The sequence below is a fragment of the Crocuta crocuta genome, unplaced genomic scaffold (genome assembly GCF_008692635.1).
Source record: "Crocuta crocuta isolate KB4526 unplaced genomic scaffold, BGI_CrCroc_1.0 scaffold727, whole genome shotgun sequence".
In the NCBI taxonomy this organism is placed as follows: Eukaryota; Metazoa; Chordata; class Mammalia; order Carnivora; family Hyaenidae; genus Crocuta; species Crocuta crocuta.
In genome coordinates, this window is record NW_027527964.1 from 1 (window position 1) to 26,265 (window position 26,265).

General features: G+C 45.6%; 1 protein-coding gene across 1 annotated transcript in view; it reads right to left on the minus strand.

Moving 5' to 3' along the window:
* Positions 1-623: 623 nt before the first annotated feature.
* Positions 624-26,265, minus strand: part of PDPR (pyruvate dehydrogenase phosphatase regulatory subunit) — a 35,263-nt gene continuing 9,621 nt past the window's right edge. Inside the window, exons 4-13 of the mRNA XM_077752790.1 lie at positions 20,231-20,423; positions 18,452-18,576; positions 16,514-16,669; positions 16,185-16,318; positions 14,997-15,145; positions 14,411-14,523; positions 13,224-13,318; positions 11,554-11,643; positions 6,525-6,707; positions 624-5,019 (exon numbers count right to left, since the gene is read on the minus strand). Of these exons, the coding sequence (XP_077608916.1) occupies positions 4,615-5,019; positions 6,525-6,707; positions 11,554-11,643; positions 13,224-13,318; positions 14,411-14,523; positions 14,997-15,145; positions 16,185-16,318; positions 16,514-16,669; positions 18,452-18,576; positions 20,231-20,423 (1,643 nt within the window). The 3' untranslated portion in view covers positions 624-4,614. The remainder of the gene's footprint in view (positions 5,020-6,524; positions 6,708-11,553; positions 11,644-13,223; positions 13,319-14,410; positions 14,524-14,996; positions 15,146-16,184; positions 16,319-16,513; positions 16,670-18,451; positions 18,577-20,230; positions 20,424-26,265) is intronic.

Sequence of the window (26,265 nt, forward strand, 5' to 3'; positions counted from 1 at the left end):
TCTAGCAATGTCACTGTGCACAGGGTTTTGGGAACTCTCTTTTTGGAGTTAGTCATGGAGCCTGTGGGATGTACTTTTGTATTTAATGTTGATCATTTGATGATCTGGAAATTGAACAGGTAGATTTGGAAGACAAGTTGATGAGATTATAGACATGTTTGGTATTCTTGATTCACATATGTAGTTGCTCAGCAATAGCTTGGTAAATAAAGCCCAGTGACTACCTTTTTAGATTGTAGGGAGAGATTACTGGGTGCTCCTCTTCATGTTCTTTCTTCTTCCTGTGTGTGCAAAAATATATGCACAGAGCCCATCTTTCCATGCCAGTGTAGGCGCTCAGGTGGATGGGTGATACGTCAAGTGTCAGATTCCTTATTGTGCAGTCAGCTGTAAGGCAGCACCAGCAATCAGATGCAATGACAGAGACAGTAACTTCAGAAAGATAACTGAGGACTGTTTCCACCTACCAGCCCTGCACGGAGGGTAACATAATCCCCGTGTCTTACCTTGGTTTCCACTTTTTACTTGTTGGTATAAATGGTTTTATGGACAGTGCTTACCCCTGGTGATGGCAGATACATTGAGTTACTAGAGATGAATAACATTTCACAAGTTGACATGGCCAGAGTAATTAAAATGTCTGTTTATTCATTTACAAACTTAGTAACATGAAGAGGACATCTTAATTGTAATCCAGCTTGATAGAAATACAGGGCATGATGTTAATATCACATTCATGGAGACAGAAATGCTCAGTCCCCCTGTGTACCTAAAGTCACCAGGGCTCCTGAGAAAGATCCCATCCCCTAAAGTGCCTCCCATGTCCAAGCAGCACCTGTTACTACACACAAAGGGCTGAGTGAACTACACATTTACAAATGTAAACAAGGAGTTACATCACTGTACGATAATTACAATGGCATTTTCCTGTATCCAAGAGCAGACCGGAGAGTGAAGTGTTAACTGTGCTGCTAGAAACCCCTTGATTAAAACAAGATGCAGAAACTTTCTATCCCTGTTTGATCTGGGGAAGGGAAGCTATGGGGGGTGGATGGGGAAACCATCAGACTAAGTGAAGTTTCTTTTCCTCCTTCCTGTCTATACCCGCTGTGGGGCATTCTGGTGTAAGGCACGAGAACTGGGCCTGGAGAAGAGAGGTGCTCCAAGCTCCAGTTCCTGGTGTGCAAAGGAAATCCTGGCATAGATCTTTTGAAACAGATACTAAAAATATCCTCCCCACCCCTTGTAATTTCTGTCCCTTAGAGACAGAAAACCAAGAGGCAGAAGGTTTGAAAAGGATAAAAATAGGTACATCTAAATATGAGGAAAAAGGCCCATGAAGAAATGTGTATTTCTCCAAGGGATGCAGATTCTCTGCTCAGAGAAGTCAAGAATCATATTATACAATGAATAACTCTGGTGTTTGATGGGTAAAGAGAAGGCAAAGACATACAAAAATAGTTCTTTTGAAAAATAGTGCATCTGTAGTGATGAGGGAGTGTGAACCCAAGTCCTGTATGGATGATGGAGGAGCCTTACAACTCAGCACCGTAACGTGGAGGCCAGGGTGGCGGGGAGAGGCACAGCTGGGAGACCCAGAGCTTGCTCCCAGCTCGCTGCAGGACATGGTTGGCGCCTCAGACTGTCACCTACTACATCGATCCCTCTGCTGTGCTTCTCCTGAATCCATGTGCCTGCAAATGACAACTCTTGACTCGTGAAAATTTTCCCTTTCTCAGGCTGATGAAAAGCTGCTTCTGTCAAGTTTGGGGGGGGGGTGTGGGGTAAGGGCGGTATGCAGAAAAGAAAACCATGGAAAGTTCTTTAGTACTAAGCGCTAGTGACCAAATCCCTACATTCGATACTAAAGGGGACCTTGCGGATTAAACTGGCCACGCAGCTCCAAAGAGAATATCGAACCCAGTCGCTAACCCCTGAAAGCAAAGCCAGTGCAGTTGTACCAGAACTACAGCTTACACAAGATTCCCTCTTTTCTCCCTTAGGTTGGCACATGATGGTGAAGACTCACTCCGATGCCAGCACGTGCATCCATCAAGCAGAGGATAAACAGAGCCAGAAATCAAGGTGGTGGGTGCTCTCCGTGAAGCGAAACTTCCTGCCACCTCCATGGTGGGGAAGGTGGGGTTAGAATTTCAAATGCATTCAGAGGCAGGCTGAGGGAGAAAGGTGGAGGGAGTTACTTTCCACTTTTAGAAAGAAGGGAAAGAGGTAAAAACTGTTCCTCTTTCTAAGGAGGTAGAATCCAGGGACAGCCTCTTTCCTGATGAGAGTCCAAGTGGCTGGACTCTCCTCCTGTGGAAATGGGGTAACTGAGGTTACTCACTGAGCTTTTAATGGTCTCTGGGTCCCTAGTCTGAACTACAGTCTCCACCGCCCCCACCAGTGGAGCACTAGACATGTAGTGTGGTGACTCCAGCACAGGACAGCAGGTGGGCTATCCAAGCAGGTGGATCTTGTCCCTATTTGTTCTTTGTGCGTCTGAGACTGGCACACGTTGTGTTTCCAGATATAAAAAGATTCTCTAGTTGAATATGTGGACAAGATAGAATAACAACACAGAGCCCCTCCCTCAAGAGACTATAAGAGGTGATGAAGGATCATTTCCCAGAGAAAAAAGTACCAGCCATCTGAAACCAGAGTCCCACCACCCATTCACAAGCGTCCAGATCCTTCAAATCTCTAGGGAGAGATGAGCGGTCACACGAGGTAAACCCATGATGGAAACGACAGACTGGAGGATGTGCTGTGAGGTATGCTGAAGTCAGGAACTAGTCACCCACTTCAGGATTAGGACCAAAAAGAGCCAAGTGCCAGGTTCACATTGTTAACCAAAAGAGATGTCCAGGGTGAATTTTAAAGTACCAAAAGCTGAGTGTTGTTAGGGCACTCAATAAACACATCTTGCCAGAGTCTTAAAAGTGTGTCCCCTATTTATGGGCAAGATGTAATTTACACATAAGTGTAGAACTTTTTAGATTCAACCCCAAATTCTCCAAAGATGAGAGTGCTACAGAGAAGGGGATACCTTTAGCTCTACAGTGCCTGTTCCTAGCCTCCTTGGTCAGCTGGGCCCTGCTCTCCCACATCCGTCACGGCTACTGCTTCCTGCCCCACTGGCCAGCACCTCTCAGCCCATCACCTAGCGAGGCCCTAACAGTTCTAACCACATACTCCCTTAATAAATCAACTAAGACCTCTTTTAGAAAGTGACACTACAATCAGTAATCAAGTAGGAATTGTCTGGATAGGGAGAGGACAAGAAGTTACCATAAGGAATCAATCTGCTGAAGTGGGTACACGGGGATCCCAAAGAAATGCCAGAGCAGGCAGACACACCTGAGAGTTCTAAGCTGCTCAACTCCAACAAAAGGCTCTTCTTTAATGGACTTACAGACCTGTCAGAGCTAATGCTTCCAAGATTCCAAAACAACAGTTAATTCAAATCTGTGACAACACAAAGGATGGATAGAAGTGTGTGACAGCCCAGCCTCACCGTTAGCAGATGGACACTGCCTAAGAGTGTGGAGAGCCTGGTCATTTTCTATTCCAGAGCTCCAGAGAGGTCTGGATGGAGAGCAGACTCGCACAGGACCCTCCCCAGACCCATGAGGGTCATCGCCATGCGAATCTGTCTGTCCTGTGCCCAAGGAAGCAAAACTTGAGAGTCCTGTAGCTCTTGAACTCCACACAGCCAGCACGGTTTAGTTCCTTACCAGGACCACACACCCTCCCTGTTCCAAAGGGACGGCAGTGTTTGTCCCTCTCCGTCACCTGCCCTTTCTGCAGCAGGCCTACTCGGTAAAGTCAGATGCACCTGGAGAAAAGGAAGGTCAAGACTGGATGACTGAGTTTTGAGCAGCTGAAAGCAGCAGCACTGTTCAGACAGCAGAAAACCACCTCTGTGTGGTACATTTTCTAAGATCAACACAAAAGGCCATGTGGTCTTTCCCTTTCAAACACTGTGGCTTGTTTACCCAGGCCCCCACACTCACTCCTAGAGATGAGCAAGATGTGAAGGAAATGTTAGCTGGGTGGCCCTGACTCGAAAGTCTAGTAACTGGGTCAGTAGGGAGGCTGGGATGTGGCCGGTGAGTGGTTTGCTACAGAGCAGAGAACATCCGTGTGGTGCTGCTCCTGAGTGAGGTAGATGGTCATCCTCTTGCAGAGGGACCAGCGCCAGCCCCCAGCACGGGCGCTCACACAGGGCTGCCCTGCACCCACTGCAACCCGCCGTGATGAGCAGATTACTCCGAGAAGAGTCAGCCTCATGGAGCTGGACTCTCGCCCCACGGCCTACATACCACCAGCTTCCCCTGCTTCCAGATGCAGCCACAGAAATCAGACTCCTGGCTCCCTACTTCCACGAGTGCAGTCTCTATCTGTCCTGCCCGTCACACATGCTTCATGTCCCTGTGGGTATCCGGGGGGGGGCAAGAAGAGCAGCCCAGAGTAAGCATTAGATGGGAAACTGCACTGCAAAAAGGAGGAAGGAAGATGGAAGAAGGGAGGTTGCAAAGCAAAAAGTTTAAAAGCAGGTGAAGTTTAAAATCCTATCTGGGAGGCAGAAGGTAGGGACTGGAGGGGAGCCTGGCATTACTTCCCATGCAAGTCACTTAGCTCCACGTCATCCTTTCGGCGCTTGTGGGTGAAGAGGGAGGTGACAGGGTAGAGCTTGGCCTTGGCCTGGAACCGGTGTCCCGCGATGTCAATCTCATACTCTCCCCGGTTGATGAAATCTGCTGTCACCACCTGTTCTTCCCCAGTGTCCTCAGAAAAATTGTGCACGAAGCCCAGGCAAACGTGGCGCTCCAGGGTGTAGCTGTAAGCGCTGCTGGTGGTCTTGCCCGCGTACTGCCCGTTGCGGTAAATGGGCTCTCCCCACCAGGGCCAGAGGTCCAGGTCAGTGTCGTGATCGTCCAGGATGAACATAGTGAGGCGTTTGTACACCCCGTTCTGTTTCTGCTGCAGCAAGGCGTCCCGGCCAATGAAATCCATCCCCTAGGAGAGAACGGCAACACTGAGACCGGGCTGACGTGCTGACGCTGGGCGCGGGAGGAGCAGTGGAGGGTCCCCTGGTGTCCCTGCTGTGTGGGCAGCGTCCCCAACCCTCACCTTTGAGGAAGACGTAGGTTTTTCCACCTAGTCAAGAAACTGCATTCACTATAGAAGACCTACTCGGAGAATTTCTGTAACACAGGTATATATTTATCCTTTTTCTATTTTGTAAACAGATTTCAACCACAAGACCACACAAAAAAATATTTAGGAAAAAAAAAAATACTTGCTAGAATGGTTTTAAAAAAACCCTATTTTTATATAATCTCAATAGCAAGCCCACACATATATTTGAATGTGCAAGCAATATTAGCAGGATGAAAAAAACTTAGTGATTATTAAAAGATAAAAGAGGTGATTTTTGGGGCAATCGGCTAAGTGTCCAACTTTAGCCCAGGTCATGATCTCATAGCTTGTGAGTTAGAGCCCTGTTTCAGATTCTGTGTCTCCTTCTCTCTCTGCCCCTCCCCTGCTCACACTCTCTCTTAAAAATAACCTATTTTATAAAATTTTTTTTAACTTTCTTGATATTTTTCCGTTTTCCAAAATTTAGTATTCATTACTTTTATACGCGAGAAAGAAAAGTGATCTGTAATTGCTCACAAGGAAGACTGTATCTACTGTGTGACGTTTAACTTAAAAAAACAAGATGTGGGTGCCTGGGTGGCTCAGTCGGTTAAGGGTCTGACTTCAGCTCAGGTCATGATCTTGTGGCTCGTGAGGTCAAGCCCCACACTGTGCTCTATGCTGACAGCTCAGAGCCTGGAACCTGCTTGGGATTCTCGGTCTTCTCCATCTCTCTACCACTCCCCTGCTCACACTCTCTCTCTGTCTCAAAAATAAACATAAAAACAAAAACAAACAAACCAACCAAGGTGCAGTAGTACAGCAAGCGTGTGTGGTACCCAGCTATCCAGGTTCAAGTGGGGAAAGCGTACCCTTGTGTTTGCACTACTTAGAGTTCTCGAAACAGAGACAAGCTTGCTGCAGCTGGTAGTGCTGTTTGGTTGGCTTCAGAGGTGGGAGAGAGAGTGGTCACTAACATCCCCGTGACCTTGGACTTTGTAAAAAATGATGTTCTTTTTACTTTTCGGTGAGGGAGGGCAGTCCGTTGAATAGAAGATCATAAATTTTTACAAATATCTGTGACACGTTCATGGAAAAACTTGCCCGACAGTGCTTAGTCTAAAGGGGAGCAGAGTGGGGTGAGTGGCTGCCGCAGCCAATGAAGCATGCAACTCCAACCTGAGGGTTGTCAAGTTCAGAGAGCAAGCAAGGTGCTCACAACCAGTGTTATCCTATCAGGACAGACACACTCTTCATTCTAAGGACATCCTTACGGTCCCCTTACTCCGGAGGCCACTGCTGGGCCTCCACTTCAGCCCTTCCTTGCTAAGGCAGAGTGTTCTGGCCGTGGGGGGACGCCGCGGAGCACGCTGATACTGTACCTTGTCCAGCTTCACTCGAGATTCTCGTCCACATTCTAGGGGGGTGGTGAGGGTATTTAAATCCTGACCCCAGAAGGCAAAGAACTTCTCAATTCGAAGACTACGAAGAGCATAATAGCCAGCATTCCGGATTCCGTATTTCTGCCCAACACTCATCACTTCATTGTACACGTGCAGGGCATACTAGAGGGAGAAACGGGAGGTCAGTAGCCGGCAGACCTTCAGAATTCAACATGGAGTGTGTCTGGCAGTGCCCCATGGTGGACACCATTGACCTCCACCAGGGAGGATGGTGTATGAAATTCTCAGGAGGTCTTATCCTCGACAAACCAAAGCTCTACTGCCCAGGAGTTATGAGCCAGATTCATCCTAACCCAACTTACACTGCATGGCAGTAGGACCCACAGCTTTCCCTGCTCCGTGGAGCCTAGGACAGGGAGCAAATGTACAGCAGTCCTCACAGAAGAATCCCAGCTGCACTCCCACCACCCCGTCAATGGCCAGGCCCACAAGTGTCTCTCGCACAGCTCACTCATCCACTGCTGGCTTTGCTCTCTTGCCCCAACTCCCCACCCCCATTACCCCTTGTGCACACTGCTTGTGTTAAGAAATGTGTGTCACACAGGACTCCATGCCCAATGTGTTTTTTCAAAGATGATGGCGTATCACAGAGACCCTGCTCAAGTCAAAGAGTAGCCAGGAAGGTGGCGCACCCTACCCATGTCCCACAATGGCCAGCCTCTCGTGTTATTCTTGGTTCTAGAAACTGTAAGTATCAGACACCTTAAGTAAACAAAGTTTTCTCACTTGAAGGCAGATATTCAGTCTCTACCTAAACATATTTAAAGCCTAAGTAACAGACTATATTCTTAGCTTTAAAAACTAAAAAGACAAAACGACAAGAGAAATAACTTAGATAAATACTGTACGATCGCATTTACGTGTACAGTCACAAACAACAGAACCCAAACCCGGAGAAAAAGATGCTGGAGTTGTGGTTGGCAGAGGTGAGGAGGGGAAAGGGGGGGACCAGAGGAAGGGAGGCAGAGGGTACAGACTTCCAGTTACCAGACAAATGAGAACTAGGAATGGAATGCACAACCTGATGTCCACAGCAGACACTGCTGTGTGACAAGTAACACAAGTTGTTAAGAAAGTAAATCCTAAGTGTTTTCATCCCAAGGAAAAAATTTTTAAAAATATTTTTTGAAAGAGAGCCGGGGAGGGACAGAGAGAATCCCAAGCAGACTCCATGCTGTGAGTGCAGAGCCCGACGTGGGCTTGAACTCATAAACTGAGATCCTAACCTGAGCCAAAATCAAGAGTCAGATGCTTAACCGACTGAGCCACCTAGCGCCCCACAAGGATCTAGAAGACATGAATCGATGAGACACGAATGGTGCTAATGAAACTTACACGGCAGTTATTTCACAGGGCATGTCAGCCCATCATGCTCTGCACCTGAAACTTGTACAGTGATGTATGTCAATTCTATCTCAATAAAACTGGAAAAACAGAACGCAGCTTCACTGCATGAAGCTGGTGGTGCATTTCTGTACCTGGTGGGGTCTGCTGCCCTGCACGTCCCTCTCCTGCAGCCAAGTAGACATCTACTGAACAGCCACCGGGGTCAGGACAACTTGAACCATGGAAAAAGAGAATCTGTGCTATTGAATCCACACAGCTTGTGGCCCCTGGGCAAGTGACACACCTGAGTGAGCAATGATGGGGGCAGGAGGCCTATGGGGATGGACAGGAAACAAGAGGAATAAAGAGCCAGCATCTCTGTGGCACTCACTGCTTTCCTGTCCCCAGTTGAATAGCTGAGTTAAGAGGAAGGCCAGGGAATGAAGATTTGAGGCAGGTAACTAGTCTTGGACTGGGTGAGAAGAGAGAAAAGCAGGGCCCCATCGTGTATTCATTTTCTAGCTACTGGGGATTTAGTGTTAACAAAACCACCTGCCATCTGCCCCAGGCTTTGGGAGATTTCTCTCCCCTCAAAGAGACAAGTACAGTTAACATGGGTTTGAACTATGTGGGTCTCGATGTGGATTTTTTAATAAATGCAGTACATGACAGTAAATGTATTTTCCTTATGATTTTAATATTTTGTTCTCTAGCTTACTGTATTAGAATACAGCACACAAAACGTGTGTAAGGCTTCCAGTCAACAGCAGGCTATTAGCAGTTAAGGTTTTTGAGGAGTCAAAAGTTCTTTGTGGAGCTTCGGCTGAGTGGGTGGTCAGTGCCTCTGACCCCCATGTTATGCCGGGGGCAGCTGTATACCCTTCTTGAGGACAGGAACCAGCTTGAAAAGAACCCAGGCAGGGCACAAACTACCTTGTGGACTCATAGAAAATCATAAAAACAGGACCAGCCCAGAAAAATGTTAAGTAGAAACCAAGGCCTCAAGTAACGAGCTGCTCCCCCATTCTTGGTGAATTCATGACACAGGGCACCCACGTGACACTTCGGAACCACCCCTACCTGTACGGGCATAGCAGATCAGCTACGTTTGTAGCAACTCTTCTCAACTGCAAATAATCCCTTCATCTTGGCGTTGTTATAGCTGTCTGGGTAAGCATACAAAGTTTCATGGCCTAGTAAATTTGTGCTTCAGTTAATAACTAAAAGAAAGCCTAACACTGTAAGTAATATGACTAATGTCAGGAACAAGAAAGTTGCCTACAATCCCTACTCCTTGTCACAACTGGACAAGAGAAAGAAACTGTAGGAATAAAAATTGTTGAGAGAGAAGAAAAACCATTACTGTCGCTGTATAGTAAGATTGAACCCTGAAAATTCCAGGGACTCAACTAAAAAACAACTATAATAGTAAAGAAACATAGAATAAAGAGCTTTCAAAAACCATAAACACTTAGAAGACAACTGAACAAAGACACCCTTCCCACTCAAAACCAGTGACAACAAATATTATTCAAGTAAACTTTAGAAATGTGTAATATCTATATAAGGAAAACTTGAAAATACCTCTGAAGGTCACCAGAAAACCTGAATAAAAACTAAAAGGCATTCTTTGTAAAATTTAACACATTATGTCAATTCTCCCTAATACATAAATGTAACACAATCCAAAAAATACCAGCAGAGTGTTTTTAACTAGATAATTATAAAGTTTCCAAGGTGAAATGAGGAAACGAATTACTTTTTTCCAGAGTTTTCCAAGCTGTGAGGGACAATAAGCATTACCAGATATTAAAATATATAATAAAGACTCCATAATTAAAACAGTATAATCCTAAATCATGAATAGATAGACCAAGGGAACAGAATAACAGTCCAGAAATAAATGCAAACACATACAGGAACTCAGTATCTGGTAAGGGTAGAATGTCAAATCAAGTGATCATCCATGTGGAAAAATGTTTGAGCCACAGCTCATAAGTACAGCAAGAGGCACTGCAAAAGGATGGAGCACTTAAATATTTAAAAAACACAGAGGCACCTGAGTGGCTCAGTCGGTTAAGCATCCAACTTTGGCTCAGGTCCTGATCTCATGCTTTGTGAGTTCAAGCCCTGCCTTGGGCTTTGTGTTGACAGCTCAGAGCCTGAAGCCTGCTTTGGAATCTGTGTCTCCCTCTCTCTCTGTTCCTCTTCCGCTCGCACTCTCTCTCTCTCTCTCTCAAAAGTAAAGATTAAAAAAAATTTTTTTAAAGCCCACAAACCCATACTCAGCAACAACCCTAACTATACAAGTACTGGAAGAAGACTGGGAAAATTTTATAAGCCTGGAGTGGAGAAGTCCCTTTTACGTATCAAACTCTAGAAAGCACAAAAGACAGATCAACTCAATTACAATTCAAAAAGTCAAAAAATTTTCTGTAACATGAAATTTTCCTAGTTTTTAAAAAAGCCCTTCTATGTGACAATAAACGAAAATACAAATGACAAACTGGGAAAAAAACATAACAGCAAGGACTATCTGACTCCGACAATGCCCAGAAACTGGTAAACAGACCAATCATTTAATACCAAAATGTACAAAGATATGACCAGAACATTCACTCATGAAATATTCATTAAGCATTTAGTATGTGCCAAATACTTCTCTAGGTTCTGGGGCAATACAAGTTAAAACAGGCAAATATCCCTGCCTTCAGAGAACTTAAGGATAACCTGAACAAAATAAAGAAAACAGATTTTATCAGACAGTGGTAATAATTATGGAGAAAAAGAAACCGGAAAGGAGGAGCAGGAGAAGTGGGAGGCGTGGCCTNGGAGCAGCAGCACGTTCAGGGGCAAGCAAGGAGCGAGAGAGGCAGCGAAGGCAGGATCAGATCAGAACAGGGTGGTAGACGGGCAGGCAGGAGTGTGCAGGTCCTATAGAAGAGCTTTTGGTTGGAAATGAATAAAGGAAATTAAAACTGCACTGACAATTCTGTATCTGTGAGCCCAAAGTTTGAAAACCCTGTACTGGTACATGCACACACGTACAAGGAAGAGACGCTCTTGTACACGGAATGGTTTAGAACAGCAAGAACTACAACCAGAAATCTCTCTTGGTACCAGCCTAATGAAACAAATTATGATTCAGCAATCTGATGGAACACTCTCCCACTGTTAAAAAAAAAAATAAGCAGGAGGCACTTCCTCTTCAAGGAGTGACAGGGCAAGATCTATACAATAAATTGTTCGGTGGAGAGATGAAGATGAAGAACAGCAGTACACTTCCATCTGTGTTTCTAAAAAGGGGATAATGAATGTCTTTGAACTTGCTTGTGTAGGCACAAAAATCTCTTACATGACCTGCAAATATTAATAGTTGTATCACTGGTAGTGATTGATGGGAACTGGTCAGATGGCACTAAATACTTTCTATAGATTTTTATTTTTAAACCATGTAAATGTATTTCCTGTTCAAAAAACTAAATAATTTAGTTCAAAATGTTAAAGTGCCCCTAATGCAGCTGACACCTCCATGCCCAAGGCCCCGTCAGATCTGGCTCTCTAACCTTACCAGTGCCTGGCAGGCATGGGAAAGCCAGCCACCTTCCTCTGGGAGGCTCACCTCAATGGGGATGTAAAGCATGAATCCTGGCTCTCCTGTGTGAGTCATGCTCATCACCCGGATCCCATTTGCGTAGCCCACACTCATCTCCTGTGGAAGCAAAGGGAGGAGGTCAGCATGGAGCCTCTTTAGAGGAAGTGAGCGCTCAACATGTTTGTTAAAGGAACGAACACCTGAGGTAAACCTCTTATCAGCTCTGCACCCTTTGACCCTACAACAGATCCATGCACACAAGAGAAATTCATCCTCAGAGTGGTCAGTTTCTGAGCCCTGGGGTCATGAGAAAGGGAGCACGGTCTTTATACTCTCCTCATGAACATCACCATTTCAGGAGCGCTAGCCAAGCTACTCGTGGGAAGTGGAGGCTAAGTCTTTACAAGCATGAAACATTTCTTTTTTGCAAAGTCTTGCTAAAGATTTGTTTTAGGGCCACCCGGGTGGCTCAGTCAGTTAAATGTCTGACTCTTGATTATGGTTCAGGTCATGATTTAATGGTTCATGGGACTGAGCCCCAGCAGAGCTTGATTAGAATTCTCTCTCCCTCTCTGCACCTACCCTACTTGTGCGCGCTCTCTCTCAAAATAAACTAAAAAAAAAAAAAGAAAAAAAGAAAAAAAAAAGACTTGTTTTAGTCAAAAGTCAAAGGCGTCAAGAGCAACAAAGACCAGGCGTGTATCTTCTCTGGGGCATCAGGCAGGCAGGTCTTGGGCACCTGCCCTGCAATAGAGGACATCTGATGACCACAGAACACGGTGCACCTGCTACCGTGGGGTCAGAGACTGGGCTTCTAATGTTCAAAATGTGTTTACAGCCATTTGGTTACCTAACAATCACTCTGACACAATCACTGTTCCTATAATGGCAAGTGGTTCAGTCCCAGATGGCACTAGCCAAACTGTTCCCACAGGAAACCCAACGTAACGTGCTACCCTGTAGGCTCACACACGTGGATCACTCGTTCCAGAAGCAAAGACCATACAGGGAAGGGTCTGCTGATGGCTAATGGTGAGAGTATTGTGTTGCTTTCACTGCCAGGAGAAAAAGGGAAACTGTACAATGAGTAGGTGGATCCCAGCTTGGGTCTGAACTTCAAAGAGCCTCCATCAGTCAGTATCTGCCCTGTAGCTGTTTGCTACAGGTTGTCCAAACACTGGTCTGTCTGCACATCTCTTATCAGTGTTGTTACCACTTCTCTTACTCAGTTCCAAGTTGCTGCTGTTGCCGAATGTAAGAAACTTATGTAAGTTGTCTAGGGATTCACTTGAACATCTCTTACCTGGAGATACCACACACACAGAAGTGTCTCTGTGAATGGAAAAGGTGAAGCACTGCATGGAGAGAAGGGACCTGACCTTAATTGGGATTTTTTGGCATGAGTATCCTAATCCTTTAATTTACACAATTAATCCACTGCTATAGAAAGCAATGAATAGATAGGACTGATGTTCAGAGAAGTTAAATGCACTTCAAAGATATCCTAATGCTTATTAAGTAAGGAGACCTAGAAGGGTGAAAAATAAAGAGATGAATTTACAGACTCATTTTGTTTGCTCCATAAAAGCCCCAACACCCTCTGTGGGCATTAACGTTGTAGTAATACCGTGTAATTGCCGTCACTATAAAAGAAATCTTCCCTTCCATTTAAAAACTAGAACTTACTTAGCACCCACCTTGCAGAACAGACTTGGGAAGTGGTCTGGAGTCATAGGGGCATAGGACAACTCGGACAGCACATCCACAGCTCGAGGGCCAATCAGATTGAGGGCTAAACAGAAAAGAACAAGAGATGTCTGGCCAGTCCAGTAACTGCTGAGCCAAAGGAAAAGTGTTTAGGACTCACTCTCTCATGGCCAGGCCTGGGTGAGAAGCCTATGAGAGCATGGCTTTGCTTAGGCAATCCCAGGATGGACACAGAGCGCCCCAAGTCTGACAAACACCTCTTCTGACAGGCCTGCTAAATGCATGCACTACTAACTGCTGGCAAGAGAGAGCTCGGCCAGCGTGTTTCTTCTTTCCGGGGACATGAGGGGGGCAGGGAGGGACACAACATCCCACAGCCACCTTTGCAGTTAGACTGGGATCGTTGAGACCACGTCCTGGCCAGTGCAGAGGAGGCCAGTTCCAGGGCCGGCCACAAACCTCCCACATGGGTCCCATCGCCTCCTTCCTCCCAGTGTTGCTGCATGGTGGGAACAGCCCAACCAGCCCAGATTCCGTCACAGCACAGCAGCGTGTGGAAACTACACCCCAACCACCCTCCCGGGCTAGGAAACAACTGTGGTTCAGTAACACTGCGTAGTGTGCCAGTCTAGTAGTAGCAAGCAGTTAAACAGATCTGCTGCTGTGATGAACTGGCCACGAGGGCATGTTGGAAGTGAGGGGCAGTGAAGTGGGGGGCACGCAGGCGTTCAATCTGGGATGAGGAGACGGACGGGAGGGGCTGCTCCCTGACAGGACTGCTAAGGAAAAGATCATCAGGAAATTAAGTCATCCTCAAAAATTATTTACTCAAAAAAAAAAGGTGGTGAGAAATTCTAAAGAAAACAATATTTAGATAATAGATTTAAAGATGTATTTTTCAAATGATTTTCATTCATTCACCCAGTATTTGCACTCCTCCATAGGGGGAGGGGGCATAGCGGGGAAGAAGACAAACAGACTGAAGCACAACTCACGCCTCACTTGGAAAAACTCAGGGACATATCAGAGGTCAGTGTCCTCTGACCAGAGTGCCTCCAGCGCACTTCTCACTCTGACCCCCATTTCTGAATATCAGATATAAAGAAGGCAGATGGAGAAAAAGTATCCAGGTAGGCTGGTCTTTTCATGTGCAGCTGGGCCCAGAGTGCCGGCTTACCAGTGTATTTCCAGGTGACGTCCTCCAGAAGCAGGTTGCTGTCTTCTGGCATGTGTTTCTTAAGCCATGCCCAACAGTGGACCTGCTGGTCGGTTGGGGAAATCATGAAGAAACTGAAAGGGAGACCAGAAAGTAATGTAAGCCAGGCATCAGATAAAGCGTCAGGAAGCAGTCAAATTAACTCGTTTCAAAGCAGCCAGTGAACAAAATACTGGCAAATGATCTCTTTGTGGTCAGAGGCCAGGAGCACATAGTTCCAGATATACCACATAAGCACAGAAGATCCTGGCTTCTTATTAGTGCCAAGATACACAAACCTACTGACACACCAGAACACCTTCTCCCAGCACGGGGACTGATATTTCCACATCGATTTGGTCTGTAAATCTGGTGTGTTTCTTCCCCATTTCCCCCTTGACTTCTGTTTGCATTGCATTGCTAAGGAACTGGCCAGGAGTTACTGAAAGTCTTTTGGTCCTCAGTACAAGAATGGCTTCCCGGACACGTGAGCTGGGCGCTCTGCTCTGCGAGGACACCTCCGGGAAGCAGTGTGCTCGGGGCGGGCGGGGGCAGCAGCCAGCCTCACCTGCGCTTGCTGAGGCGTGCTATGCTACAGTCATTTTCGTACCCTCCGCCCTCGTTGAGCATGCCGGTGTGTACGATGTGGCCCACGGGTACATCAAGGTCGTTGGAGAAGAGGTACTGAAGAATTTCCAATGCCTGGTCCCCAGTGGACTGCAGGGTGAGGGAAGAAGGCAGACAGAGTGAGCACAAAAACATCTGGTTGGTAACACAGTCTGACAAGCAGTGTGACTTGCTGAGGAAATTCACTTAGCCAGTTCCCACTGCAACAGTATCTGCGCACTTACTCCACTGCAAGAAGCTCCAAAGAAAGCTCGTTTTTTGTTTTTGTTTGGTTTTTTTAATGTTTACTTATTTTTGAGAGACAGAGAAGACACAGCATGAGCAGGGGAGGGGCAGAGAGGGAGGGAGACACAGAATCTGAAGCAGGCTCCAGGCTCTGAGCTGTTAGCACAGAGCCAGACGCAGGGCTCACCAACAGTAAGATCATGACCTGAGCCAAAGTCAGACGCTTAACCGACTGAGTCACCCAGGTGCCCCAAGTGGCTCTTGATTCTAATGATAAGTGGGCCTCTACAAGCAGATTAAAATCCAGAAAGAGCTAAACTTCAGAAAAATGTAATACAGATAAAACACTAAAACATCTGGTTGGTAACACAGTCTGACAAGCAGTGTGACTTGCTGAGGAAATTCACTTAGCCAGTTCCCACTGCAACAGTATCTGCGCACTTACTCCACTGCAAGAAGCTCCAAAGAAAGCTCGTTTTTTGTTTTTGTTTGGTTTTTTAATGTTTACTTATTTTTGAGAGAGAAGACACAGCATGAGCAGGGGAGGGGCAGAGAGGGAGGGAGACACAGAATCTGAAGCAGGCTCCAGGCTCTGAGCTGTTAGCACAGAGCCAGACGCAGGGCTCACCAACAGTAAGATCATGACCTGAGCCAAAGTCAGACGCTTAACCGACTGAGTCACCCAGGTGCCCCAAGTGGCTCTTGATTCTAATGATAAGTGGGCCTCTACAAGCAGATTAAAATCCAGAAAGAGCTAAACTTCAGAAAAATGTAATACAGATAAAACACTAAAACATACCAGAGTTCTTATGAAATTGGTTATGAAGAGGTAGGTGAAAAACAGGAGAGGTTCAATAAATATTCAGAAGTTCTGATTCTATTATTTTGGTTCCCAAGCACTTACTGTTATTTCAAACTTTGTGAAAGAGGACATGTCAATGACACACACAGCTTCCTTACAGCACTTGACTTCAGACTCCACAATGTCAAACCAATCTGGCTTATAGAAAGTCTTGCTCTGCTCCAGTGCCAGGAGGTCTACGGACCGGAAAACAACAAAAGGAAAAGAGAAAAGGAAATTTATACTGGGGACTCTCCCTGTATAGATTAGTATAGTGTGACGGGTTTTTCTTTGTTCTTCTGGAACATATTCTAGCTGTAATACATTTAAAAATGTGTTTTATTAGGTTTCAAGGCAAAAAAGAATAAAAATGAGAGAACGGGCCTTCTTACCCTTATCTGGTGGCACAAAGTACTTTGGCCTCTCAAATCCATGTTTTTCCATCCACCTGGCTCCTTGTGCATCCAGCCGGTCATAGAGAGGAGAGGTGCGTAACTGCCTCCCAGTCTGGAAGTCCCAACGGGGAACCTTCAGATCATACAGGAGAGCTAGAACAGATGAGAACAGTCTCTACAAACCCAAATCACAGAGCCCAAGAACACAGCATCACTAGATTCAGGAGGTGCTCCTGTTCAAAAGAGCAGGCTCTCCAGCCTAATGGGACCTAACGTGCGAACAGTACCCGCTATAACAGGCAGGCTCCAGAAGAAAGAATGATGTTGTAAGAGCTGCTCTGATCCTTCTACAGAGTTACAGGGCTGTGAGTCATGCAACAACTCCAGGTCTTGTTCACAATTACCGTTTCAAGTTAGCAGGCGGAGACAAGGGGACAAAGGTCATACTTGTAAACCTCACTAGGTCCCACAGCAGAGACGAAGGCTGCATCTGAAGAGCAGAGTGTGAAAACAGGGCACTTGCTTCTCGACAGCGCCTGTGTTGCTGGGATCTCTGATCTGTTACACTCATTTCCTCTCTAATATTTAACCTGTTTCTGAGGTGAAAGGGTACACAGCATACCTTGATTTGGTGGCTCTGAAATTTGACAGGCTGCACAGTACTGTCCCAGTGACATTATTCACATAACAAAGCTAGGGTCACAATTCATTTCTCCTAATGTCCAATCTGCAACAGCAATAAGTAAAAATAGCCAGAAAAAGTGTGTTCTCTAGTCCCTTCCAAAGAGAGGAGCTGACCTCAAACCATTCCAAACAAGAGGTCCATCAGGGTGGGAAGGAGGCTGAGAAATTAAAGAGAAGAAGCCACAGTGGTTGCCTTATCTTGTGACAATTTTTCAGTCTTCTCTGGTACTTTAGGTTCTATTTACCCTTTCCCCATTTTCTGTCATGCCTCCAATTCCTATTCTATGAGAATCAGAGAAGGCCACCCAGCGTGCCAGGTCATCATGGAGAAACTCAAGCTCCATTATGGTTTGCATGGGTTCTAAAGTAACAAATGGCTGGGGAAAGCTAGACTTCTGGCAAGTTAACATTTTAACCAAAATATTTGCTACAAATAAAGAACCTTAGCAGCCAACCATACTGCTGCCAGGTTGTCTTCCACAGGTAGGATTCTCTACCCGTGTGCTCATTCTCTAAAAATGAGCACACGGTGCTAAAGGTGATCCAAAGGCCTCACCATGAATGGAACCACCTGCTAATAAACCAGCTTTTCGCTGTTAATCAAGGATGGCAGTCACAGCCCTTGCAGAAACTCAGCTGGGAGCATAAACATGCCCCAAATACTTAGATATATTTTGGCAAAGTCTCAGAATAGTTCCTCAGTATAGAAAGATGAAATTACAATCTGATTTGGTTCAATTCTTGATACAAAAGCTGTCTCTAGAAAATAAAGACAAGGTAAAGTAACAAGTTACAATGAAGCTGGAGAGAAGTAGGAATGAGGAGGACAAGAGAAATGTACGTTTTTGTATTTTTTGAGAAGTGGTTTCCTATCTTGCTGGCATGTAACAGTCATGACAAAAATCACTCAGAGATGCTTCAAGTTTTGAGAGTAAGGCAAATTCCCTGACCTGACAATGCTAGTCCGCTACAAGAAGCTGCAGGAGGAAGTCTGACAGCAATTACCACCTGCAAGTCTTTTTCTTCTTTCCTGTTCCCAGAGGTAAGTAAACGACAATATACTAATGAGAAAGTTCTATAAGTATCACATGGGGCCTAATGCCCCAACATAGGCCTGACCAGTCAAACTTGAGAGGCCAGCTTGAAGCAATTATTAAAGAACTGAGGGAAAGATCTGCTCCTCTGAATGATCCAACAGCCCCCAAGGAAGATGCCTTCAACTAGATGCAAGTGGGATCAAGCTCTACTCACGCATGACTTCCATGACTCGGTGGCGCAGAAAGGTGCGGCTGCTCTGGAGGGCTCCAAAACGTTTCAAGTCCAATTCCCAGATGCTTTCTGATGGATAACCATGCACCATCCATTCAGCAAGGTACCTGTTTAGATGTGGGGGAAGTTGCTGGGCCTCAGATGGGATACTCTCCTAACTGTACTAGGAAACAAGAACCAACAGAATCAAACATCCTATCTTGTCACAGATTGGTTGAGAAACTCTGGGCAATTTCCAATTTTTCTGAAGAAATAAACATGGATCCATCTACTGCTCTCAAATCTGCTCTGATCATTTTATTTCTAATGATAAGGTTCCCTAGGAAGTTTTTTTTTAAGGTTTATTTTTAAGAGAGACAGAATGAGAGTGGAGGAGGGGCAGAGAGAGAGAGGGAGACACAGAATCTGAAGCAGACTCCAGGCTCTGAGCTGTCAGCACAGAGCCCAGTATGGGGTTCAAACCCATGAACCATGAGATCATGACCTGAGCCAAAGTCAGACACAACCGACTGAGCCACGCAGGTTCCCCCCTAGAAAGTGTTTTAAGACATAAGCCACATCTATCGTACTCTATTCATACATCCAAAGGGTTTTTTCTGGAAAACTTTCAGAAGGTTATACAACTATCTGATCACATCTCTGCTTCTCGTAACTCCTCTTCCATGACTGTTTTCAGAGCCATTCTACAAGTCACTCAAGAAAAGTGGACTCGGGGTGCCTGGGTGGCTCAGTTGGTTAAGCTTCTGACTCCTGATTTCAGTCAGTTCAGGTCATGGTCTCATGGTTTGTGGGTTTGAGCCCTGCATCGAGCTCCACACTAATATGTAAAACCTGCTTGGGATTGTCTCTCTGCCCCTTTCCTTCCTGTCTCTAAGTAAATAAACTTAAAAAAAAAAAAATAGTAACTTTAAATTGTGGTAAAACACACAGAATAGAAAATCAACCATCTTAGTCATTTCCAACTGTGAGGTTCAATGGCATTAAGAACACTGCCACTGCTGTATAAACATCACAACCATCCACCCCCAGAACTCTTCATCTTCCCAGATTGAAACTACATCCACCTGTGAAGCAGCCCCTCTCCGTTCCAGTCCCCATCTTGGCAACCGCCCTTGTACCATCTGTCTTTATGAACTGCATTACCCTAAGGGTCTTTATGAACTGTACTGCACACAGTATTTGTCCTTTCTGGCTTGTTTTAATCAATATGTAAATCTTATTACTTATCTATCTATATCTATGGGTTTGTTTGTTTATTTATTTATTTATTTATTTAGGGAGAGAGCAGAAAGAAAGAGAGGAAACAGAATCCCAAGCAGGCTCCACACTGTCAGTGCAGAACCCAACGCAGGGCTCGAACTCAGGAACCCTGAGATCATGACTTGGGCCAAAATCAAGTCGGGTGCTCAACCAACTGAGCCATACAGGTGCCCCATAATCAATCTGTAGTTTGTAAAGAAAACTGGTACTAATCCGCATGATTGTCTATGTCACTCACCATACTTAATGTTTATAAACTCAAATGCACACTCAGTGTTTGTTACACCTCAAGAGCCAAAAAGTATATCCCACAGGCTCCATGACTAACTCCAAAAAAAGACTTCCCAAAACCCTGTGCACAGTGACATTGCTAGACTATCCCACAGTGATTACTTTGAAGGGAACAACTCTCATATAAGGTGTACCTCCCTCCTTACTGTTAACACACCAGATTAGTAACAAGTAACTCTAGGAAGCAGAGTCTAGGCACAAAAGACTTACCTTCCAGCCCCTCCTCCAAACGACAGGCCGGCAGAGTTCATTCCCGCCAGGACAAAGTAGCCCTGCACTGCCGGAGACTCGCCCATGATGCACCTCATGTCTGGGGTGAAGGTCTCAGGGCAGTTGACCAACTTCATGATCTCCAGAGTCTCCAGTTCTGGCATCCGACGCAGGAGGGAACTCAGCAGGGGCTCTGAGGCATAAAAACAAACCCAAAGAGNAAACCAGCTTTCTAAATGGACAGAAAAAGCAGAACAAAAATGCCTACTGGCTCTATTAGTGAAGAGCATTCAGTGAACACAGAACTTTCTAGGTAATGGGGGAGGATCCTCCCTCTCACATTACAGTGGAGACTATTTCTCTGTCCCCAACCTGCTCAGTTCCCTACAAGCTCTGGTCCTCACAACCAAACTTCGGAACTACCACAGTGACTGTGAGAGCCTAGCAGAAAGGGGGTACTGGGAGCCCATTCCTTCCATGTGACATCAAGCCCTCTCCCGTGGTGCTTGGGGTCATGGAGTAAGGCAACTTAAGCTTCCCTATAAGCTCTCTACAATGTATGCCGTTCAGTCCAAAACTCCAGGTTACATTACAAATATTCTCAATTTGGACCTCCGCTGGGGACTGCAATTAGCTTACAAATTGAACTAAAAAAATGCTTCACTGGAATGCCCGTCTTATCCATCCTTTCATAAAGATTTCTTACAGAGAAGGTGGAATTTGGTCCGCCTCCCTGCAACATGCTTCGGAGAAGACAAGGCTCTTTCAAGTACAGTCTGTCCTTAGCAGAAAGTCTTCCTTTTTAGAGGACAGAAGAGTGGCAAGGGAATACGATTAAAGACAAAGCGTAAGTCCTCACTTGGTGTGTTGCTCTGCAGAGGGGTCTCCAAGGGGCGAGTCAGAAGGTAGAAGTGTTCGCAGGCATGTAACGGGATACTAACCGGCTCCTCGTTGGACAGACCCAGCTCGTATGCCCACTACAAATGGACAGGTTGATTTGTGGGTGGGAAGAGGAACAGAAAGACAAATGAGCAAGTTCAGCCGCTTGAAAAGAGTTTAATTTCAAGTGGCCTATGTGTGCTCTTGTCCCAACGTCTGGTGCGGGAAGCCACATTGCAGCCTGCTTTATTTAGCTCAGTTACATGGTGGGGAGCAACATCATACTTTTTAAACCATAACTACTATTCTCAGACCAAAGAATGACAGACTTAGGAGCTCATGGGGGGCAAGTGAGGCCCTTCTAACAAAATGCCTGGCCTCGACTACAAACCCCAAATACCATCACATGTGACCCTCATGAGGCAAAAAGTACCTGGAGGTCACCTGAACATTGTTGAGTAGAAGCCAGTGGACCAATGTGTCTTAAAACTCCAAGCAGCTTAGTGCTCTGAACGGAATCGATGCTCCTAACACAAAAAATAGCCTAGTACTTATGTGCTAGGTTGTAGAATGAAATTAAACACCACACAAAGACCCAACACCAAGGATGTGTCAGTGCCCACCCATTTTTGCGGCCTTCCTGGCCAGGAGAGCACTGATTAACCCAGGGTGGAGGAAGGAAAGGGTCCCTATGGTGCTTTTCCTTGAGGACTAGCTACAGGCTTCTGATTGAGGGCACAGGAGTTCTGAGGTTTCTAGTCCCAACAAGGAACAGGTGGTCCCTGAGATGTGCTTAGTCCATCACAGTATTAACCTCATGTCTCCATACCCAAAATCCCGGCAGTGACCGGTAAGTTACATCAGTGACCCAATGTTGTTGCTAACCTACCTGACCAGCACAGTTGACAAAATACTGGCACTCGATCTGTCCTTTATCGGTCTCCACACCAGTTACTTGTCCTTTTTTGACCATTACATGAAGCACGCTTGTCCGGTCATAGATCTGCACACCTGTTCCAAGGTAAACAAAGAGGCGGTGCGTCTGTCTTCAGATGGCCCAGAATTAAGGCCTCTGCAGCAGATTCTAAACCCATGAGAAATGCTGAAAAAGCCAGGTCAATGCTTTAATTTAAAAACACAAAAACTCCCAGGAACCACATCCTGGGACTGTGTCGATGGGCCTCTTCCAAGACTGAAAACAGCAGGTGACTTTAGTACACAATTCAGTTCTAGGAATCATAAAAGGGGGAGGAGAGAAAATGTTTACATAGGGCATCTTAAATCCTAATCCACCCACACCATGAATCAGTTCATCCGAAGTGCAGAACACCAAGGACACTGCTTAGTCTTCCCCTCATTTATCCCAATGCCAGGACATGACTGGCTTCTTCTGCCCTTGGAGCTTCTCACGGTCTGTGGGAGGGGAATTCCCCTAAGTCTGAACTTTCGGCCATTACTAAAAACCGGTTCCTTAGAGCTTTAATAAGAAAAATGTAGCCGTGAGGAAAAACATTTATTAACAGATAGTATATTCAAACAAACATTCTAAGAGCCACTGTTCAAAAACGGAAGCCAAGCTGGTGTCCCTGCTGATTGTGAGAAACCTTCTTACGTGACCTCTTTCCTCCTCACCCAGAAACCTGCTTACCATTTTGGGAGGCAGCACTTGCCAGGGCAAGAGCCACATCAGCAGAGGACACCACCGCATCCTCGGGGACATGCATGGCCCCCACCAGGTCGTGCACGTTGAGGAGAGGGTGAAGTTCGGCCACTTTCTTGGGGGAGATGATCTCAGAAGGGATGCCTATGACACTGCCGCAGAACACAAGGGGACAATGACATGCATGGCCCTCAGGCAGAGAGGAGTATGACAGGAGTGTCACGACAGGCTTCTAGCTTCATACGTACTTTAACCTGGAGTTGATGCGCTTCAGAGAGATGAGCCGGTCCTGAGTTTGGGCTAGAAAGATGGAGCCTGTCCTTATGTAACCTGGAAGGAAAACCAGCCCACACTGAGCAGACCAGGCCAGCTGCAGGGGCCAGGGGAGTGACCCCGCCAGGTTACAGGTTGGAAGACCTGTAGGAGTCTTCCTGGCACTGCCCCATCCCAGCATCCTCAACTGGGGTTTGGGGAGGAGCAAGAAGGATTTTAATATACATCTTAAATAATTGCTCTATTTTTTTAAAGTTTATTTTTGAGAGAGAGAAAGAGTGTGAGTAGGGGGAGGGGCAAAGAAAGATGGAGACACAGAATCTGAAGCAGGCTCCAGGCTCTGAGCTGTCAGCACAGAGCCCGATGCAGAGCTTGAACCCAAAAATGGTGAGATCATGACCTGCGGTCAGATGCTTAACTGACTAAGCCACCCAGGCACCCCTCAGCTATCTTTTAAAAAGGCAGCACAGGAGGACCATTTAAATATTTTCCTCATCTCCTTTGAAACCATCAAATAAATATGCCCTTCCCTGACATGATGAGAATGTCTATCTAAGTTTGGAGATCTGAAATTTCAGAGACTCATTTTTAAAAACTGTAGCTAGGGGAGCCTCGGTGGCTCAGTCAGTTAAGCATCTGACTTTGGCTCAGGTCATGAGCAGAGCCTGCTTCAGATCCTCTGTCCCTCTCTCCCTCCCCCTCCCCAACTCATACTATGTCTCTTTCAAAAATAAACAAACAGTAAAAAAATTTTGGGGGGGTGCCTCGGTGGCTCAGTCGGTTAAATGTCTGACTTCGGCTCAGGTCATGATCTCACGGTTCGTGGGTCGAGCCCCGCATCGGGCTCTGTGCTGACAGCCAGCTCAGAGCCTGGAGCCTGTTTCAGATTCTGTGTCTCCCTCTCTCTCTCACCCTCCCCTGCTCATGCTGTCTCTCTCTCTCTCTCTCTCCCCCTCTCCCTCCCTCCCAGAAATAAATTAAAAACATTAAAAAAATTAAAAAAAATTTTTTTAATAAAAAATAAAAACCGTACCTACACCAGACCAGTGCAGTGATCCTGGCCAGCAATTCACCGGCTCATCACACCCTGAATCTCACTGCAAAGGGTTCAGGAGTCACTTCCTATTTACTACCAAAGCTTCCGCATGGGAGGCCAGTACCATCCTATACAAAGCTACACAACCCATCATGTTTCACACAGGATGTCAAATTGTGCTCTTCCAAAGAGAACCAACTGCAATAACAACATATGACCTGTTAACAAGATTAATGGTCCACTGTTTTCCCACAGAGGACTTTTAAGTTTGGTCTAGAGCTTTCTGACAAAAAATTTACTGTCACAGGTTCAAAGCCATATAACAGAACTCTTAAATTCAGTAAGCAAAGAAGGTACACATCTAATATTAAAAGACAAGTTAGAAAAGAAATATAGTCAATAAACCCACAAAATAATGTTTAATGAAAGACATGCAAATTAGAATCTGGTAACTTTTTCCATCTCTCAGATTAGCAAAAAGGAAAATAATACCCAATGTTGGGCACCTGGCTGGCTCAGTTAGTGGAGCCAGTGACTCTTGATCTCAGAGTCATGAGGTGGAGCCTAATGTTAGGCATAGAGATTACTTAACAAAAAATAATATAAAAAGTAATACCCAGTGTTGAAAGACTATAAAGATAAAAGTGCTCTCAAACATGCATGATGAGAGGATGGCCTTTTCAGAGGATGATCTGGCACTACCTAGCAGAGTTTAAAATACACACACTTTTTGCTCAAATTATCCACCTTTTAGAAATCTATCCATTAGAAATGGCAAGAGAAAACAAAGATATATTGACAAGGATCTTTACTGCATCATTATTTATAACAAAAAAAAAAAAGAGAGAGAGAAAACTGTGGGGGCAACTGGGTGGCTCAGTAGTTTAAGTGTTCAACTTCGGCTCAGGTCACAATCTCACAGTTTGAGTGGGTTTGAGCCCCGTGTTGGGCTCTGTGCTGACAGCTCAGAGCCTGAAGCCTGCTTTGGATCCTGTGTACCACCCCCAACCCCCGCATCCGCTCCTTCCCCACTCATGCTCTCTCTCTCTCAAAAATAAACATTAAAATAAAAAACAGATAGCCATTAATTTAAAAAAAAAGATGAAACTACAAATGTCAGGTAATGGGAAAAGGGACAAACAAACCAACCAGCATATATTATGGCACTGGCCTCTGCAGGTATAACCAGAGAATCTCTATGAGCTAACTTGGAGAGCACTCCAAGTACTCTTTCACTTTCATTTAACTACTATTAAGAATGTTTCTGGGGGCATCAGGGTAGCTCAGTCACTTAAGTTCCAACTTTGGCTCAGGTCATGATCTCACAGTTCATAGGTTCAAACACCACATCAGCTGTGCTGACAGCTCAGAGCCTGGAGCCTGCTTTGGATTCTGTGTCTCCCTCTCTCTCTGCCCCTCCCCTGCTTCTTCTCTGTCTCACAAAAATTAATTAACGTCTAAGTAACTAAAAAAAAAAAAAGAATGTTTCTGTATTTGAGGAAAAAGAAAGGAAGAGAGTGGAGAAATATCCCAGTCCAAAAGATGGGACAAAGAGCTACAATAAACTATTAAGTAAACAGCACCAACAAAAGATGAGGCAAACTTTGGAGAGACAAGATCTGCATGGGGTACACGGTCTGGAACAATAACTGCATGAAGCACTGAGTGTCAGAATATTTAAGTTGTGAACATACACCCCAAATAAATGAACTATTTCAGAAGGGAACTCAGCAGGGGCTCTGAGGCATAAAAACAAACCCAAAGAGAGTCCTCAGCTTTAGGGAATCCCAACTCCTTATACTTTCCTACACCCTCTACTTTCAGAAAATCCCCTCAAAAAGCATACACATCAAGGAAATAAACTATCTCAGAGGATTAGCATGTAGTATCTTATGAAGTCCAGGCTGTACACAGGTCACTTGTCTTCATTTAAGGTCTCAAAAGCAGCCCAATGGCAGCGATCCAGGTAGCGCACACCTGTGCGTTCTGCCCGGTAACGCAATTTTCCACCGGGGGGCCCCACGCCACCCTTCACTGCGCCACCGCTGAACTGCACTGGGGATGACGGACTGAGGCTGATCCGTGGACTCTCCCTTGCCTGACGTCCTCTCTGTCCCACAAGCATCAAGGGGATACCAGACCTAACAAGGCTTTCAGATGGTGACCCAGCACTCAAGTGAGACTACC